General features: G+C 30.6%; 2 protein-coding genes across 2 annotated transcripts in view; one reads left to right on the top strand and one right to left on the bottom strand.

Moving 5' to 3' along the window:
- The window catches only part of LOC141449678 (peptide transporter family 1-like), a 49468-nt gene extending 35086 nt beyond the window's left edge, over positions 1-14382 (bottom strand). Inside the window, exon 1 of the mRNA XM_074119340.1 lies at positions 14196-14382. Within this exon, the coding sequence (XP_073975441.1) occupies positions 14196-14223 (28 nt within the window). The 5' untranslated portion in view covers positions 14224-14382. The remainder of the gene's footprint in view (positions 1-14195) is intronic.
- Positions 14383-17224: 2842 nt separating this feature from the next.
- Positions 17225-17563, top strand: LOC141450259 (uncharacterized). Its single transcript, XM_074120468.1, has one exon. It carries the CDS (start codon positions 17225-17227, stop codon positions 17561-17563), a length of 339 nt encoding a protein of 112 aa, XP_073976569.1.
- The last annotated feature ends 201 nt before the right edge of the window (positions 17564-17764 follow it).

Raw genomic sequence — 17764 nt, 5'->3', positions numbered from 1 at the left:
CAAAATAGACAGTCCACGAATAATTAGCTTGGACTACGAACTATAAGCCAGGGCCACGAGTAAGGCTGAAATGTGGAGAAACGCATTAAAAGTCTATCAATAATTTGTCTATCAATAAATAGTTAATATAGTACAGTGCAAGAAGAATTGCTAAAACTGAAGACAGATATCGTAACTCTATTTCTGAGGGAAAAATCATGGAAACAACAGACCAGGCAGAACATTCGCCGCAGCTTTTGAAGAAAAAACATAATCTTTTACTTGTTAGTAGAAATGTGGAAAGAGCTCGCATTACGGGGAAAACATTGAGAAAAAAAAGCAGCGCAAACTCGTTCAAGGTAAGAGGGTTAAACTAGTGAAGGAAATCAGTCAGATTACAGTCAATCAATTGATCAGATCAATGAGATTTATTAGAGTAACTTGAAACAAAGAAAGTTTTACTACAATTGAAAATTAATGGAAATAAATGCTGAAAGATTAACGAAAAGTCGTTAATACAAAAAAGCTAATGAAAAAGGATTGGTAAACCAAGACTTATTTCCATATTCAGATATAAAAGTCGAAACTCTAGAGCGAAATCAAGTTTAAATATTTCGCAGGCCACCTAATCGAGAAATATCGCTTTGTAAGAAATTCTTATATAAAATATTTTGTAAGTGAAAAGCTTTAAAAAGAGTGTTTTTTGTTTTTTAAATTGGCATAGTAATGAAAAAAGTACCTTAATAAAATTATCAGAACGTGCTGCATTAATAAAATAATAAAAAGAATTATCAAACAATGTTTGAAGTGCAGTAAATAATACACAATCTTTCCTTGCGATATAAAAAGAAAAAGAAAAAAAAAAAAAGAAATTTCTAGTTATCAAACCATGTACAATTAAAGAGAATAATGTTTTTTTGTTTATTTAATTAAGGTTTATATTTTTAATTAAAGATTGTTTTCAAATAATCTTATATTTATCAGTATTATTTCTACATTTTACAAACTTTTTTTTCCTTTTTTTAATGAAACTATTTTTTTTTTTTGTCCGGCGCATCAACTGCGAGGTTATTAGCGCCTTTAATGAAACTATTATTTATATTATAACAAATATTTACTTTCTTTTTTCCTAAAACATAAACTATGAATAAATAACAATCTTTGATTTTCTCCAAATTTTTTCATTTTGATACGAGGGTCGTTTGAAAAGTCCGTGCAAAGTCAGAGAGATAGTACTACTGGCGCGTATCGAGGTTATGTTTAGTTAGTAGCATCTCTTGGAAGAACACACACCAAGTTTCAGCCAGATCGGTCTATTTCTTTGTGTTTGGCATTCGTTTGAATCGAGGAAGTCGAGTGATTTTCAAAAAATGGACGACAAAGAATTTCGTGTGTTGATTAAACACTACTTTATGAAAGGCAAAACGCCTCAGGAGACTAAAGAGAAGCTTGATAAACATTATGGTGACTCTGCACCTCGATTAGAACAGTTTATAAGTGGTTTCAAAATTTTCGGAGTGGCCATATGGGCACAAGTGACGCTGAACGTTCTGGACGCCCTGTTGAGGTTACTACTCCAGAAATCATTGATAAAATCCATGATATGGTGATGGATGACAGAAGAGTGAAGGTGCGTGAGATTGCTAGTGCTGTGGGCATCTCGAATGAACGGGTACATAATATTTTGCATCAACATTTGGACATGACAAAGCTATCCGCAAGATGGGTGCCGCGATTGCTCACGCTTGACCAAAAACGAAATCGTGTGAAGTGTTGCAAGGACGGTTTGCAGCTGTTCCAGAAGAATCCGCAGGACTTTAAGCGTCGTTTCGTCACTGTGGATGAAACATGGATACAACACTACACTCCTGAGACCAAAGAACAATCTAAATAATGGGTTACCAAGGGGGAATTTGCGCCAAAAAAGGCGAAGACCGTTGCTTCGGCCGGAAAGATTATGGCGACTGTCTTTTGGGATTCGCAAGGAATAATCCTCATCCACTATCTGGAAAAGGGGAAAACTATTACAGGTGCATATTATTCATCATTATTGGACCGTTTGAAAACCGAGCTGCAAGAAAAACGCCCACGATTGGCCCACAAAAAAGTCCTTTTCCATCACGACAACGCACCAGCTCACACCTCAGCAGTTGTGGTCGCAAAATTAATAGAAATAGGGTTCCAACTCGTTTCACATCCCCCCCTATTCTCCAGACTTGGCTCCCTCAGACCACTATTTGTTCCCCAATATGAAGAAATGGCTGGCGGGAAAAAGATTTTATTCAAACGAGGAGGTGATTGCAGAAACGAATGGCTATTTTTCAGATTTGGACAAATCCTATTATTCGGAAGGGATCAACAAACTAGAGCAGCGTTGGACGAAGTGTATAAGCCTAAAAGGAGACTATGTTGAAAAATAAAAAAGGTTTACCCTAAAAAATTAAGTAGTTTTTATTTTTGCACGGACTTTTCAAACGACCCTCGTATAAGTATAATAAAATTTGAAGTTTCGATTATCAGCCGATCATTATGAAATCTTTAAAAACCTACCTAAACATTAAATTGTGGAAATAAGAATTATCTTCAAATTATTGTTGTTATCTGTACCGTTTTTAGATTTTTTTGTTACTTATAATAAACCATTTTCTTTTTCCATATATTTATATACATTAACACTTGTAAAAAATACTTTTCAATCTTTTTATTCAATATCCCTCAAATAGAAAAATATTTTTACCATTTGCATGGAGTGGATTCCATTTTAAATTATGAATCGACTCTTTTGATTGTCTAATAGAAATAAAAAAGTTCATAAACAATAATATAAATTTTTTCTGGTCAACTTGAACTTGTTATAATATATAATAACAGTTGCTAGAAACTTTGGTGACTTCTACGTTTTTGACGAGCTAAGTAAGTAAAATCAGGTAATCGTTTATTTTTTTCAGACGTGGCTTAAGGTCTAACTAGCAATTAGGTCGTGTTGGAAACACTTTACTAGTCAACATTTTCTCCTTACAAATAAGGAGTAACTACAAGGGGGAATTCGAACTGAGGATCTTCACTTACAAATCCACGGTTTATAACCACTGTAACAGTGATAATATAACCATTACCCTAATACCGAGCTTTTGTTTTTGACCATTGATCGCCCAACATTAAAATTGAAAATAGGAGAAGTCTTTTGAGGTTTACATATAGTAGTTAAAAACTAAATAATACTTTTAAAAAACAATGCTTATGCTTCAAAGATGGATTCTGCGGAAACCAAAACTTTTACCGCCATATGAAGCGCTTATAATTCCAATTTTAGTCACAGATTTTCACAATTTTAACATTTCATGATTGAGCTGTATCCTATTCTACAGCAACATCCGATTTTAAAAAGCTTAAGGGAAACCACGATTCGTATGATTAGTAAAGATAATGTATTCCATATCGAAAGGAAATACATTATTCTGACAATTTCAAGGTAACTGATGAGAAGTAAATTTTGGATACAAAATACAATTTATCCAATTAATCGAAAAATATAATTTGAGCTTATTATCGAAAGTAAAATAATTTTTGAATCGAATATAATTAAAAAAAAAAACTTAGTTCAAGATAAAAAACGTAATATCAAGTGATGCATTCTTTTAATGTGAACAAATTTTGTTGCTGTCTCAGTGTCATTTTATTGATCGATAATGTTAATTAAATATAACATTTTCGTTTAAATGAAGGATGTGATTACATGGAAAGTGGAATTTAAAAAAAAAAAAATACCGCTAGCGAGGAACTTCGAGGTACCAGCTTCGTAGAGTCTTTTACTACAGTAAATAATGTACTGGAATGGACATGAGGGTAAAGATGGTCAGAAGGATGTTTAGCGTCTGGCTGCAGCTGACAGACAAGGGATCATTAAGAAGTGGAACTGCGCTCTGGAAAGCTAAATACCTCTTCATCACTGCTATTAAACACAAATTGGTTTCAAAGGAAGTCAACATTGCTGGACTAAGTGTAGCAGGCTGTTCTTAGAAGTAACAGTTCTTTTCCTTGAGGTTGTCATTCGCAATTAATTAAAACTTCTTTTAAACAGATAAACTTATTAATGCTTTAAGATAGACAAGTAATTACGTAAGCAAATTATATTATCTTAGAATGTTGACGAAGATAACAAACCCCCCACAAAAAACGAGAATGAAATGCATTATCATTGTAATTTATTGTAATTAATACCACATTAGTATAATGAAGCTAAGATTTTGAATACTATCATTTTTCAAACTTTTTTTTTTAATTTTTCAAAAAATATTCATTTTCAAAAGTTTTTTATTTATTTATTGTGGTCTTGTATTTTCAAAAGTTGATAATTAGGTGAACGATGATCTCTGATTTAACAGAATTTCTTTAACATTGAAAATGATATAATTAGAGGGACTTATCCTAACAATTCAAACTAGGCACATCCACTTATCAATCAATCCAAAGAAATCCAAAAAAAAGTGTTCTCAATTTACTTAATGTGATACTAGTGCATAAATTAAAGAAATTGGTTCGTTATGATAAGTAAATGAGGTGGAGACTAAATAATTACCATTTTGATAGGAAATTGTATATATTAAATAAGCTTCCGCTCTCGTTCGTGACCCGTGAATTGGGTAGGTGGACAATAAGCTCCGCCGGAAAAAAAAAGGGACATATGGAGTCATGTAAGTTGAAGATAAACTATAGTCCAGCAAGAGGACCAAGCAATTGCACAAAGATAATTTGAATAAAACTGTTTACGTCTACATTAGGTGAAAGAATTGTTATAATTTCGTCAAACATAAAAAAAACTATTATTCATTTAAAAAAAAAAAAATGGAGGTTTTTCAGAATAGAAAGTTAGGCTGTGGATAGACTAGCAGATTACTGCAATCGCCTTCTGGATATCCGGACGAGAATCCCACTAGTTGCTAAGCCTTTTTTTTTAACTAATTATCGATAGACACATATCGATAGTACAGTTTTTCGTCTCAACAACAACGGAATGATGTGATTATTTCAACCTAAACTGTTAATCGTACAAATCGCGTTAATTAGGAACTTCTTCAATTAGGAGGATTATTTTGACCATTTCTTTGTTCTCCTTGGATGGATAAAATTAATACTGTTAGTATTTTAGTAAAGCATATAGAATCTTGGGATTGATAAGGTTTCTTCAAATTTCTCTATTAAAGCTCTTCAATTCTAATATTTCAAATGTTGGTCTTATAAGATCCTATTTGGAAATCGCTTCTCCAATGAGGATCTTAGCTACTTAAGCCTAACGCTCAATAGAGAACATAACAATTTTCTTAAATAAAAGTTTGGTTTTGAAAAAAGAAATTCCAAAATTTAACAGATTAAATTAAAAGAATTAAATTTAAATAATTGGCTGTCATAATCGTAATTTCTATTATTCTGAACTCACTCAATTATTAACGGCTTTGTAAAATACAATTATGAACTTGTTTTACTTATAAATTTCATATTTAAATATATGTTCAGTTAATATTTAAATATCAGTTCACTAAAATTTATAAAAGTAATTAATTCGTTACTTTTTCTAATGTTAGACTCAAATGTTTTAAGTAAATACAAAATTTTGATGTATTTTACATGTATAGAATTGAATATAAAACAAAGTGATGTCATAAATTATGTTATCTAATGACTTTTACATTCTATTTATCTATTTTGAATGACGAAATTCGAGTACTTTATTTTACAATTCAGTATTGTAGTTACGCAATAAATTTCATTATCAGGTATTTTTGTACATCGTTTCCTATATTTCACATTCTAGGAAATTTTTTAATTCTATTTTTACAAATAAAGTTAAAAATATAATTTAATAGAGTAATACAAATCTATTAATTATTAATTTTTGTTTTGGCATCAGCTTTCACCAGTCAGCCAGCTACAAAATACAATTGTTTTATTCTAGGCCAGTTTTTACAAATATAAGTAATAGGTATCAGATTAATAGTAATAGATAATCAAAGATTTTACAACGGTGATAGAGGAGGTACTTTTAAGTTAAACGACGTAACCATTTCTGTAACCAGAACTGGCTTTATCTGCTCCCACGCCCGCATTCAGTCATAAATGTTAAGAGAACCACAAAGATCTATTAGATTGCATTAGATTTTGATTTATAGCCAGTTTAAAACAAATAAAATGTTTTTGACGCATTTACTGATGGCACCAAAATGAAATATTAATCAGAACATTTTTCCTTACTCAGAGATTACAAAACGAGTATTTATTATTAAATATAAAATCGAAAATCTTCTTATTTCTTCAGAGTGAATGAAAGTAAGAAATACTTACCAAGTTTACTAGCCTAGATATTTCGCAGCTTAGACTTCAGAATATATGGCTATACATTTTTAAACAGTTAAAATCGGGACAGGATAGCCAATACTCTTTAGATGTAGAGATTAAATAGATATATACATTTGAAAGGAAGAGACCAAAAAGCAAAATCTACTGCAAATAGATTGTAAGCGTTTTAAATATGTTTAAAAATTAAGTGTAAAAGAAGGAGTGAGCGTCTTCAGTTCGAGTTTGACAATGGATTCGCCAATTCCAACTACTCGTACTTCTAGAGGCCCACAGATTGGTACAAATCTGATTTGCATTATATTTTCTTCTATTGCATTATATTTTTAAATAACCTTTAAAATAATAGTACCCATATTATTAAACATGGACCGAAATTTTTTTAAAAAATTTACTTTGGATTATTATTTAATTTGAATGATATATATGTGCGAATAAAACCTTCAAATATTTAAGGTAAAGTAAATATTTAAAAAAAAAAAAATGTACGACCTCAAACCAATTCAAAACATATAAAGACGCAATAAACAAATAGAATAAGAAACAAAATTTATTTGAAGCAAATTTTAGTAAACAAATTTATGTTTTTCAGATTTCATGACTCATCAGGTGCCTCAACAAAATGTAGATGGGCAAGGTAATTTCCTCTAAATCCAACAACATTTGCACAGGCTAATTGCTGTACAAGTTAGTCGTAAATACTGCATCCTGAATTGATGTCAATTTTTTACCAATGTGAGATCTGGTTATAAATTAAAAACTATTGGCGATCATTATCATTAGATCTTAGTGCTTATATTGAAATGAAATTCCTTCGCCGACGATTGCGCTAGTCACATATTCACCAACTCTAATCTTGTTCGTCGGAATGTTCATGTCTTTCATTGCAATCAGTAAGCCCAATTCATGAAATCGAATGAATCGTATGGCATTTTAAGTCAACGTGCAATCAATAATGATCTCAATTATTTTCATACATATATTTTAATACGATTCATATTTTAAAGATGTCATCCATTGTTGACCTACATTTTCGAAAACCGCCGAGCACCTATTCAGCTATCTCAGTAATTCTTTCTGCTAAGAGGATGGCAAGGACTTTGTTGATGACACTCAATATTGAGAATAACGCGGTAATTCTGGGGTATCTTTGAGAATCTCATTTAAGTGAACTCAGTTTATTGGACTGCCGAACAAATTTAAGAAAGAGAAAAGTTAAGGCAAACTGTTTGTCTGCCAACGGTAACCCATTTATAAACCTTAGACTACAATTCATGAATTTGTAACTGCAATTCTGACAATCTAAATTTATGTGGTATTCGCTTTTATGTTTAATTTGGAGAATTTTTACATTTTTATTAGAGAAATTTTACATTTGACCTGACCTTTTTATAATAAAAGCAGCTATATATTACAAATTTAATCCAGCCAATTCACTTTAATACTCATTAATTAGAGATATGTAATTGCTAGTCCGTACTTAATGTCCCTTTTTAATAGCTATTAAATTACTATAAATATTAGGGTTTTGACATACTTTCTCTTAAAGAGAGAAAGTAAGTGAATCGTATCACAAAGTTGCAAGTATTTAATATAAAACGAGTATTTATGTCTAATGAATTACAATGTAATACAAATTATTAAATTACGACAGCATCAACAACCCAACTAATTTCGATTTCTTATTGCTTATTTACCTTTTTTTTACCGACCATTAAATAATTACTTATAAATATTTATTCGCATTGATTATTAGTGACGCATGTCGGAATACTTCTCATTAACAGCAAAATAACCTTATAATTTTTGAATAGTAATTTACTGATAATTTTGTAAACGATAATTGTAAGGAATATTCCGTTAGTTAAATTTTATTTGTTCTAATAAACTAAAAGAGTTCAACAATTAGAGAAAAATAAATTAATGACAAATCTATTTTAGAGGATCCATAAGGAATGAGAAATTCAATGTAAAAGAATCTTTAATCCTGAGCACAAGGAAAATTTATTACTAGGAAACAAATTACGTTCTTATTTAATTGATCTCATTGTTTTTCTTCCTCATGATCATATCCTTTCTTAGGTACTGCTTTGGATGTCCTGGAGTATATCCATATCTACTAATATCCATATATTCATATCTACTAATTAGCTCTCTTCATCTTTTCGGATCTAGGTTCCTCTTCAAGAATAATTACTTTCCGTCGATTTTCGTGAAGCCTTTTACAATTTTTGAAGCGATTTTAGATAGGCACCTACCTGTTATATTTTATTACTATTATGCTCTATTGCTAATGTATTTTTTACTTACGTTTTATTAAATAATAATTGTTAAAAACTAAAATGGTTACTTTTCTTTTTGTCCCTTCTCCAAAAATTGACATACGAGTAAATTAGTAATTTGATAGTGTAAAGTCGGTTATGCAACTTCTTAGTTTTCTGCATTTACACCCCTCTGTCAGGAAAGGGTAATATTAAGTAAAAAAAAATAAAAAAATCCATATAGTCTTGAAGCTCAATAAATGCACAACTTTTTCTGCAGTTGAGTGAGTCCTTGATTAATTAATAATTGAAAAGATACAGTTGAAAATTTTAACAAAAATCATCGAGAACGAATTTTTTACACATTAAAGTAACGATTTCATTGTTTATAAGAAACGTTTTGAGGCTCTGGATTAAGCAAACTTATAGGAAACTTAATGCTCTTTCGTTTGGAGTAAGCAGATTTGTTGTAGGATAAAGGATAGAAAAGTTACTTTCGTTTTTATAGTGGAAAACGCGAATGTCGATGGAAAAGTTAAAAATGCAAATATCTTGGACACCATTGAGAATATTGCCAGATTGAATAGAATATTTTTTTGTTGCATTTGAGCTGCTGAATCATCTCCCGAAGATTCGACCTCTCTTCCGTGTACACCCTTTATATGTATAATAAAAAAATTCAATAAATGTGAAAAACTAAACCTATTTAGAGGTTTGAGATTTTTCGCAATCGATGAGAGTGCAGGGTCAAAAGAAATGCTCAAAAGATCCTCAAATTTGAATATTTCACGTTTATTTTTAGCGTGAATTGTATGGAGGAGTGTGAACAAAACACAATTCTTAATGAATGGATTCGATCGAAATATATAATGAATTCTTCTTAGCCGAATAATTGGTATCTAGTATCTTGCAAATTTATGAGAAATGACTACAATGGCAATTAATAAATGAAAAAATTATTGTAATTATTATTCCTGCCAAGATACTTCTTAATTAATAATGGAATGTTGAAATAAAACTATTTAAAATGTCCACAATTTTCATGATTTTTTTTTTTTTTTTGTAATCCTTAAAACTTGCTTTAAATGAAATGGTCATTTAAAATTTATCATTTTATATAATTCTATACGTATAAATATGACTACACTCAGAGAAGATATTATGTATATAAGTTAACACTCTTTTATCTGGAAAATATTTTTATTAATAATAAAGAAATTTAAGGACAGTGTTTTATTTTGAGGTCACAAATTATCAATATGAAATATTAGAAAGAATTTCTAATTAAAAAGGTATATGTAAACAGTTCCAAAAACAAATATCAACGAGACAAAACAAATACAAATACCCAAACAAAGCTTATTGGTTATCACAGTGTATGTTCATTTACAATTGATAAGAAAAGCAAGACGAGTAGCAATATCTCAATACCATTTTTCTCGTATAATTAGTAGTAATAAAGTTTATTTAAATGAAAAACACAAAATACAAGATACAATATTTTTGAAACAGAAAACAAAAAACTTTAAACGGAATGGTTTCTACAGTCTGCCGGAGTTTGAAACATATTATACATATACACAATTAGGAAAAAAAAAGAGTTGAAATTATTAATTTTACGTAAATAGAAACATTTTAAATGCAGATTTGTCTAAGAAAAACAGGAAAAGAGAGAAAATACATGAATTTTCAAAAGTTCATGCACTTTCATGAATGTACAAAAGCTCCACTCAGACGATTACAAAATCAAGAAACAGGTTCATTGAGGAATTTTCCTCTAAACTTCCAAGAATGAGTTGCGTAATGGATGAGTTGAGGCCAATCTATAACCATTCATCACGTTTAAAAATCTTTCTAGAGAGAGATATCTTTCTCCAAAAATTGCCAAACGAATAGGCGACAGGGCAGGGCAGGACAAAGAGGAAAGTCTCCTCATTCTGCTTAAGATTACATAGAGGGCATTCTACACCAGTCTGTTGTTGGTCATAGGGCTTATAATTAAGTCTCATCAGTTCTCCTCTCAGTTTCAGAGCCCAACGTACAGAAGATAAACTATTGAGAGTGTCTACCCCCTCACTGAGTATAATTAAATAAGGTTTCAATATTTTAGTGATGAATGATGATTGTTGTACTAGGCGATATCCTTAAATAATAAATAAATAAACAATTTATGAGTTTTAATTTTGAATGATTTTTATTTACTATTTCTTACTCTATTAGTCAGAGAAGGCACAGCAATCATGCAAATTTTAAATTTTCTGAAATGTAGGTATACCTTTGTACTATATTTAATTAAATAAAACTCATAATTCTATATTTACAAGATTTTCTTATCTTTTGGTTTTAGGAACATGAGGGCCTAATTATTTTATGCACCTAAGGCCTTAAAAAAACTAAACCGCCGTTGAAATTAGGCTCCCCAATAAAACACGTGCGTTTACTTATTTATGGAGCAGTTAGATTGACCAAATTCTCAGTGCCCAAGAACTGAGTTATTACGCTTAATATTTTTTAAATAATAAATGTCACATAATAATCTAGATTAGAACACTGATTGCCAACGATGCCGGGAAGAACAATTAAACCTTTAAGAATTGCTCAAACATTACCATTTACGAGAGTCAGTCAAATTATTTCCATGATTTTTGGGATAAGACCGGTAGTGAATAAGAGTTTAATCCAAAGGTCCTCTCAGGTATATTGTATTTGGTAATAGTCAGGCAGACATTTTTCAGTTTTGGAGACTATGTATTAATTCTTATTTACTTGCCATTTATTTTAAAGTCGAACATATTCCAAGTCTATCTGGGTTTTTGTTTGCAGTAGTTATGTGAATACATTTTTATATGTTTCATTAAACAGTATTAATAAAAAAAAAGAGTAAAAAATATTATAAACAACTCAAAACAGTAGAGGTAGGATCCAGAAATTTTATTACTATTTATGAAACCTTTTGACATTAAAAGTAAATAGAGTAATTCAAAACACACTTAAGAAAGATAAAAGTATTGAAGTTTAAAAACAATTGTCCAAATTTTGTCGGAATCGTTCTTTCAAGAATGGACTTGAATGAACAAAATTTAATAAATATAGATATAAAAAAAATTGATATTCTCAAAGCATTACGATTACTCCAAAGAAAACTTTAATTCACTATTTAAGTATTATCACAAACTGACAGCCAAGCCCTTTAGACATATTTAATTCGATTTATTTTAATAAAAATGGACGTTGAACTTACTAGGCCTTTATAATATACAGGGTGTCCCAAGCTATATGGATAACGACTTTTTCTCGGAAACTAAGATAGCTAGAAAAAAACTAAAAAATACGTGTTCCCTTAGTTTTTTTATTAGAAATCCAAATTTAAGTTGCAAAATTTTTTCAGTGCTTCCAGAAGCGAGATACAGGCACCAACTTCATTTTTTCAAATGGGGAGGTGCGGTTTTTATTTAAGAAATAGATTCCTCTATTTTTTTTAAAGAAAAATTTACTTGAACGGTTTTTTTCTGTGAGCGATATTTTACAAGTTATGAATGAAAACATGATTCTCCCCCCCCGTATCGATATAACCATCAGGCATGTAAACAGATATCTCGATAGGCAATTTGATGGGCGTGTTATATCGACACGGGGAGCGATTCAGTGGCTACCTCGTTCACAGGACTTGACACCTATGGACTATTTCCTTTGGGGATACCTGAAAAACAAGGTGATTATTCATAACTTTTTTCTTTCTTTTCTTATTTCTGCTTATCTAAAAGCATTTCTAAATCTAGGTGTATCAGAATCAAGCCGGAATTGCATCTGTAGATGAACTTAAAGCAAAGAAAAATAGATGCCTGTAACTCGCTTAAATTCGAATCTATTTCTTTGGCAGTAAGGGGCGATTGGCTGGAAAGAGCATGTCTATGCATCTCTAATGGTGGAGGCCATTTCGAGCATGATCTGTAATATTAATGAGGAGTAAGATTGATAATAAAATAGTACTTTTCTTCTTATTCAATCAAAAAACCGTTATAATATTGTCATTTTAAAATTTCTTATAAGAATCATGTTTTCATTCATAACTTGTAAAATATCGCTCACAGAAAAAAACCGTTCAAGTAAATTTTTCTTTAAAAAAATAGAGGAATCTATTTCTTAAATAAAAACCGCACTTCCCCATTTGAAAAAATGAAGTTGGTGCCTGTATCTCGCTTCTGGAAGCACTGAAAAATTTTTGCAACTTAAATTTGGATTTCTAATAAAAAACTAAGGAAACACGTATTTTTTAGTTTTTTTCTAGCTATCTTAGTTTCCGAGAAAAAGTCGTTATCCATATAGCTTGGTGTCCCCTGTATGTACATATATAAGTGGAGACATCTAATGAAAGAAATAAACGAAAAATCTTTGAAATTTATTTCAGCTTTTTCAATTAAATAATATTAGTTTCCTATTTAAATGCTCAACCGACAAACATGGTATGTAAATAGAAAGATATTACGCTCATATCTATGGATTCATTGATTATCTTTAATGTTTAAATTAGAAGCGTGAAAATAATCTGGTAGTTTGAAAACGAGTGTTCCGAACAAATGCCGGAAACATCTCGATATTTTCCCCACTTGACACAAACATTTTGGCAGTTAAATTTGAAGAAAATTTGTATATTTTTCGTAACAAAATTATATTTTAAATTAAGTTTACATTTTGTATTTTTATATAATTTATTGATTACACATAAGATAAATGTCAGGACCGAACATTCTACAAAAATGGCTCTTTAGTATAAGCTTAACCCCCTCTCCATAGAATGACCTTAACTATAAAGTGTACATTATCATCGATAGGTTTCCCACAATGTGAAACAGTGTGTTCGTTCCTAAATTATTTACACAGTATGGACTTATTTGGCTACATTAAAACTACTATAAGTAGTTTTAATTATTAATTAAATCCTAATCCCCCTAATCTTAAGGGATTCATCAGTTATCAAACAGAACATTTGACAAGATTTCTTACAGTATCAATTTATTGTATAAAATATTCATATTACAGAGTTTTACTTTTTTCTAATTCTTGTCCTCCTCGCATTTATACTTTAAAAATAAATTTAATACTTAAAATATAATTTATACTTGAATACACATACACATACTTGAATAAAAAACTGAACAGAATAATATTGAGCAGAGAATTCAACAAAAAGCAAGGAAGTGTTAATTAATAACTCTTTTTCAATGATGAGTATAATAATTTCAGATGTTTACATAGTGAAAATTATAAAAGAGTGCTATAAAAGCTTTAATACTATAATTTCTGTTTATTCCTTTGTTGAGGAATGAAATTATTGATATATAAACAAGTTGTATGTATATTCTTTAAGAATCCCGAATTGTAATTTACTATTGAATGAATGAATGAATCATTTTAAAATTTCTAAATTTAAATTTTGTAAGGACTAATTACTTTTTTAACAAAAGTATTATCTTACATCATGACATAATAAACGCGTCTGCAAAGAAAAAAAGGTTTCGTGATAATAAAATTTGGTAGAGTCGGTTGAAAAGGTCGTTTATTAAAATACATTTATACTTTTTAATTTTATTTCTTATTTCTTACCTTTATTGTTGACATGCGCGCCGTTCATGATGGGATTTTAGTTTACAATTTGCCGTTTAAGGATACGCGCACATATATATGATTTTTAAATATACCTATTCATACATAACAAATGTAAAACTAGCACAATATTGTGTAGTAAGTAACTTCACTAATATACTGTGCCCAGATTGGCAGCAGTTAACATATTTGTACTGTTCGCTTGTTACAGTGGCCTTCGCCCCAACCAAACAAACTGTTGGAGGTATACCTTCTCGATGATTGGAGAGGGGTCGGTACGTCTCTATAATATGGAACAATGTTTTGTAAATAACATAATGTTTGTTTTCTAACTATCTAAAATTATTTTGGATAATTTAGTTACTGTATTAAAATACTATATTATAGTGTTGACCGTTACTCTTATTAAACTTTCACATGAAGTATTTTTTTTTGTTCATTCTGAATGCCAGTATACTTTCACAGCTTTAATAATAGAGTATTTCATTTAATGTTTCCATTGTAAATGATTAAATGCCTCACAATCTAACTCCAAGACTACAGCTTTCCCTTTTTAAGTTCGAATCAACAATTACTGGAAATATTGGAAGTTAAATTTAAAAAGGAAAGTGAACATTTTCTTTATGAAAGACTGTTTTTTTCAAAAATGCATACGTTTTACAACTTATTTCATTGTACTTTGTCTTTTTCCAAAGAATAGATTACATCTTGAAGCGGAATCGGGAATGAGTACATAATACCTTATAATTTGACTGAAAACTGGGTGATAAGGCTTGCTGGGACAAACCTTTCAGAACCGATGGGGAAATACATCTAAGACATTTTGAGACATGTCTCAGTAAAAAAAAAAAAAATCGCCAACTGACAGATTTCCTTTCAGAGTACTGTCCATTCAGAGAGCACTTGAAGAAGCTAGGTCTGGAATGTGAAAGAGTAATAATACATGTTCTGTGAAGAGTTGGAGAAAACTCCAATACACCTCCTAATTGACTGCTATGACCAGTTCAAGGAAGACTTAGATGCCTAGAAAGTTACCGTGATCTGAAGAATTTCTTTGCTAGACCCGTTCTAGATTCTAGGCTCCGCTGTAAAAAAAAAAAAAAAAAAAAAAAAAAAAAAAAAAAAAAAAAAAAAAAAAAAAAAAAAAAAAAAAAAAAAAAAAAAAAAAAATACATTCCTTCTGTTACTCGGAACTTTATCTGGACATATTACACTCAAAGAAGTTTGACGATATAAACTTCTCTCTCGATTGCTCGACAGACATCAAAGATATTTTAATCTAGGTACTTCTTATCTATAATACTTTACTTAAACCTTTACAGAGCTATGGATTAGAAGTGTACGCCAAGCACAATCGACCACAAACATTCAATCCCAAATCCTATACTGAATCATCATGCTCCATTTCATATTTCCAGTCAATCCACAACGATTTGATCGTTACTTTTGTCCGCGACATCATTGCACCAAAATTCCTTAATCCAATAAATTTCTGTCCACTCCATATCTAGGAATCCCATTAGAAGATTGGACTTCGGTTTCCTTCACTGACGAAATGAAAATGAAATAACTATTTTTGTAAATATATTTTTCTTTTCTCAAACAATTAAATTCGGCGCTTTTGTTTTACTTGTAGAATATCTACTCACACAGCATTCAACATTTCTGTGAAATACCTTTAATACTCCATCTCATTTACTATCTATAACCTGCAAGAGTTTCCATTCCTTAGTAATCGTAAACAATCTCTTAAGATCATACAAGATGCACTTTGTTGTAAAAGTAAAATCTTAATAAGGGTTAAGACAAAAAAAGCTTGAGGCAAATTTAAGAAAAATTAGATAGATAAGTGAAAGACCAAAGCTTATTTTTAGATTCTACTTTAATTATAAATTAAGTCAAAATTTAATAAAAGTACCTACTTTTTGGTCAATATTTAAATAAAATAATTCGTAACTACTTATAACAATTACACAATGTTTAACAACTGAGTTACTGAATTGAATCCTATCGACATTATCAAATATCTTTGAAAAAATTTGAGAACTTCGAACTATAAAAATAAACAAATAATTCTTTGCCATCCAATCGACTTTCCTAAGAATGTATTAGAAATAGTAGTTAACTTAATATGAGAAGATGATAATAATATATATATTTATATATTTTAAGGATTTTCTTCAAACTAAACTCGCAAAGAGTACTTTTAACAATTGTCGTTGAGATCTAACGTTAAATCACCGAGTCCTGCACAATCGAAACACGACAAATGTATATAATTCATGAATTACTGCACCGATCTAAAATTGCTTTTCCAAACCGCTTAAATATTGCACCTTCCACACAGTTCATTGCCCTAACCATGTTCTTATCAATACCGTTTCAATATTCGGTATTCTGTTTTCTGGCATTCTTTTAACATGTCCGAACCGTACTTATTTTTGTTTTTTGTTCCTAATAGAAGTGCAAGAACTGTGCACTTACGAAAAATCTCCTTATCTAAGATTTCTCCTCTTTTTTTTTTTCTTTAGCATTTTCATGAGGTTCGTCACAACAAATTCACTTTCATTGCAGTTAACCTGTTTTGCATATTGTTCCTCACAGTACAAGTTTCTGATGCAAATAGCATGATTCTTTGAATTATTGTTTGTAAATATGCCTCTTGGTACTAATCTGCACATTGCTATTCTAAAGAACAGACTGATACTTATTAATCAGACATAATAATCTTACTAAATGCAGCAGATATTTGGATACTGTGCTACAAGATGCCAAACAGGCTAGCTGCATTTCTATTGCCTTTTCTGTATCAACCTTCCACCTTTCTGTAATTATTCCACCATCATTCGCAATTATTTATCTAATAATCCCAATATAAATATCAATTTATATCTATTGCCCGTTTCTAAATGTTTATGTAAACTATTTCTTTAGCTACTTGTAAAAGATAATTTTTCTTTATTAATATTTGAATTTAGATTACAGATTTCAGATTACAGATGGGAGGATGGAATGAGAAATGTAGGAGAATGGGAATGAAGATTACTGATAATCTGTACATTTCTAACCTTCTGTTCGCAGAAGACCAGGTTATTATTGCGGAAGATGAAGATGATGCGTGCTATATGCTGAGGAAGTTGATGGAGAGCTATGCTGAATGGGGACTGGGTATACATTTTGATAAGTCGCAGCACCTATCCACTTCGAATGCAAGTACCTTAGAAATAGAAGGTAGACGCATTAAAAGAGTGGATCATTTTAAATACCTTGGGTCAATGGTAGAAAAGGATGGTTCCTCCAAGCAAAAAGTAGAGAGGAGAATCAGGGAGGCGAAAAAAGTAATAGGACTATTGAACCCAGGGCTATGAAGCGGAAATTAGGTACCCAGAACCAAGAGGCTGATCTTTACATCTATTCTCCAAAGTATCCTATTGTATGCCGCAGAAACATGGGTCTTGAACAGAAGACAGCGCGAGAGACTCCTAATGGAGTAGAAATGGATTTTTGGAGATCTGCAGGATGTTCGAGGCGGGACAAAGTGAGGAATATTGATATCAGGGAAGGGATGG

This window comes from Rhodnius prolixus, unplaced genomic scaffold (genome assembly GCF_049639745.1).
Source record: "Rhodnius prolixus isolate KJV_2025 unplaced genomic scaffold, Rpr scaffold_2, whole genome shotgun sequence".
In the NCBI taxonomy this organism is placed as follows: domain Eukaryota; kingdom Metazoa; phylum Arthropoda; class Insecta; order Hemiptera; family Reduviidae; genus Rhodnius; species Rhodnius prolixus.
Note: the sequence above shows the minus strand (reverse complement) of the source record. Positions and strands in the feature narration are given on the sequence as shown.

Bases quoted from the DNA above. Each gene is read 5' to 3' on its own strand.
- LOC141450259 (XM_074120468.1), top strand. From the start codon at position 17,225: ATGGGAATGAAGATTACTGATAATCTGTACATTTCTAACCTTCTGTTC.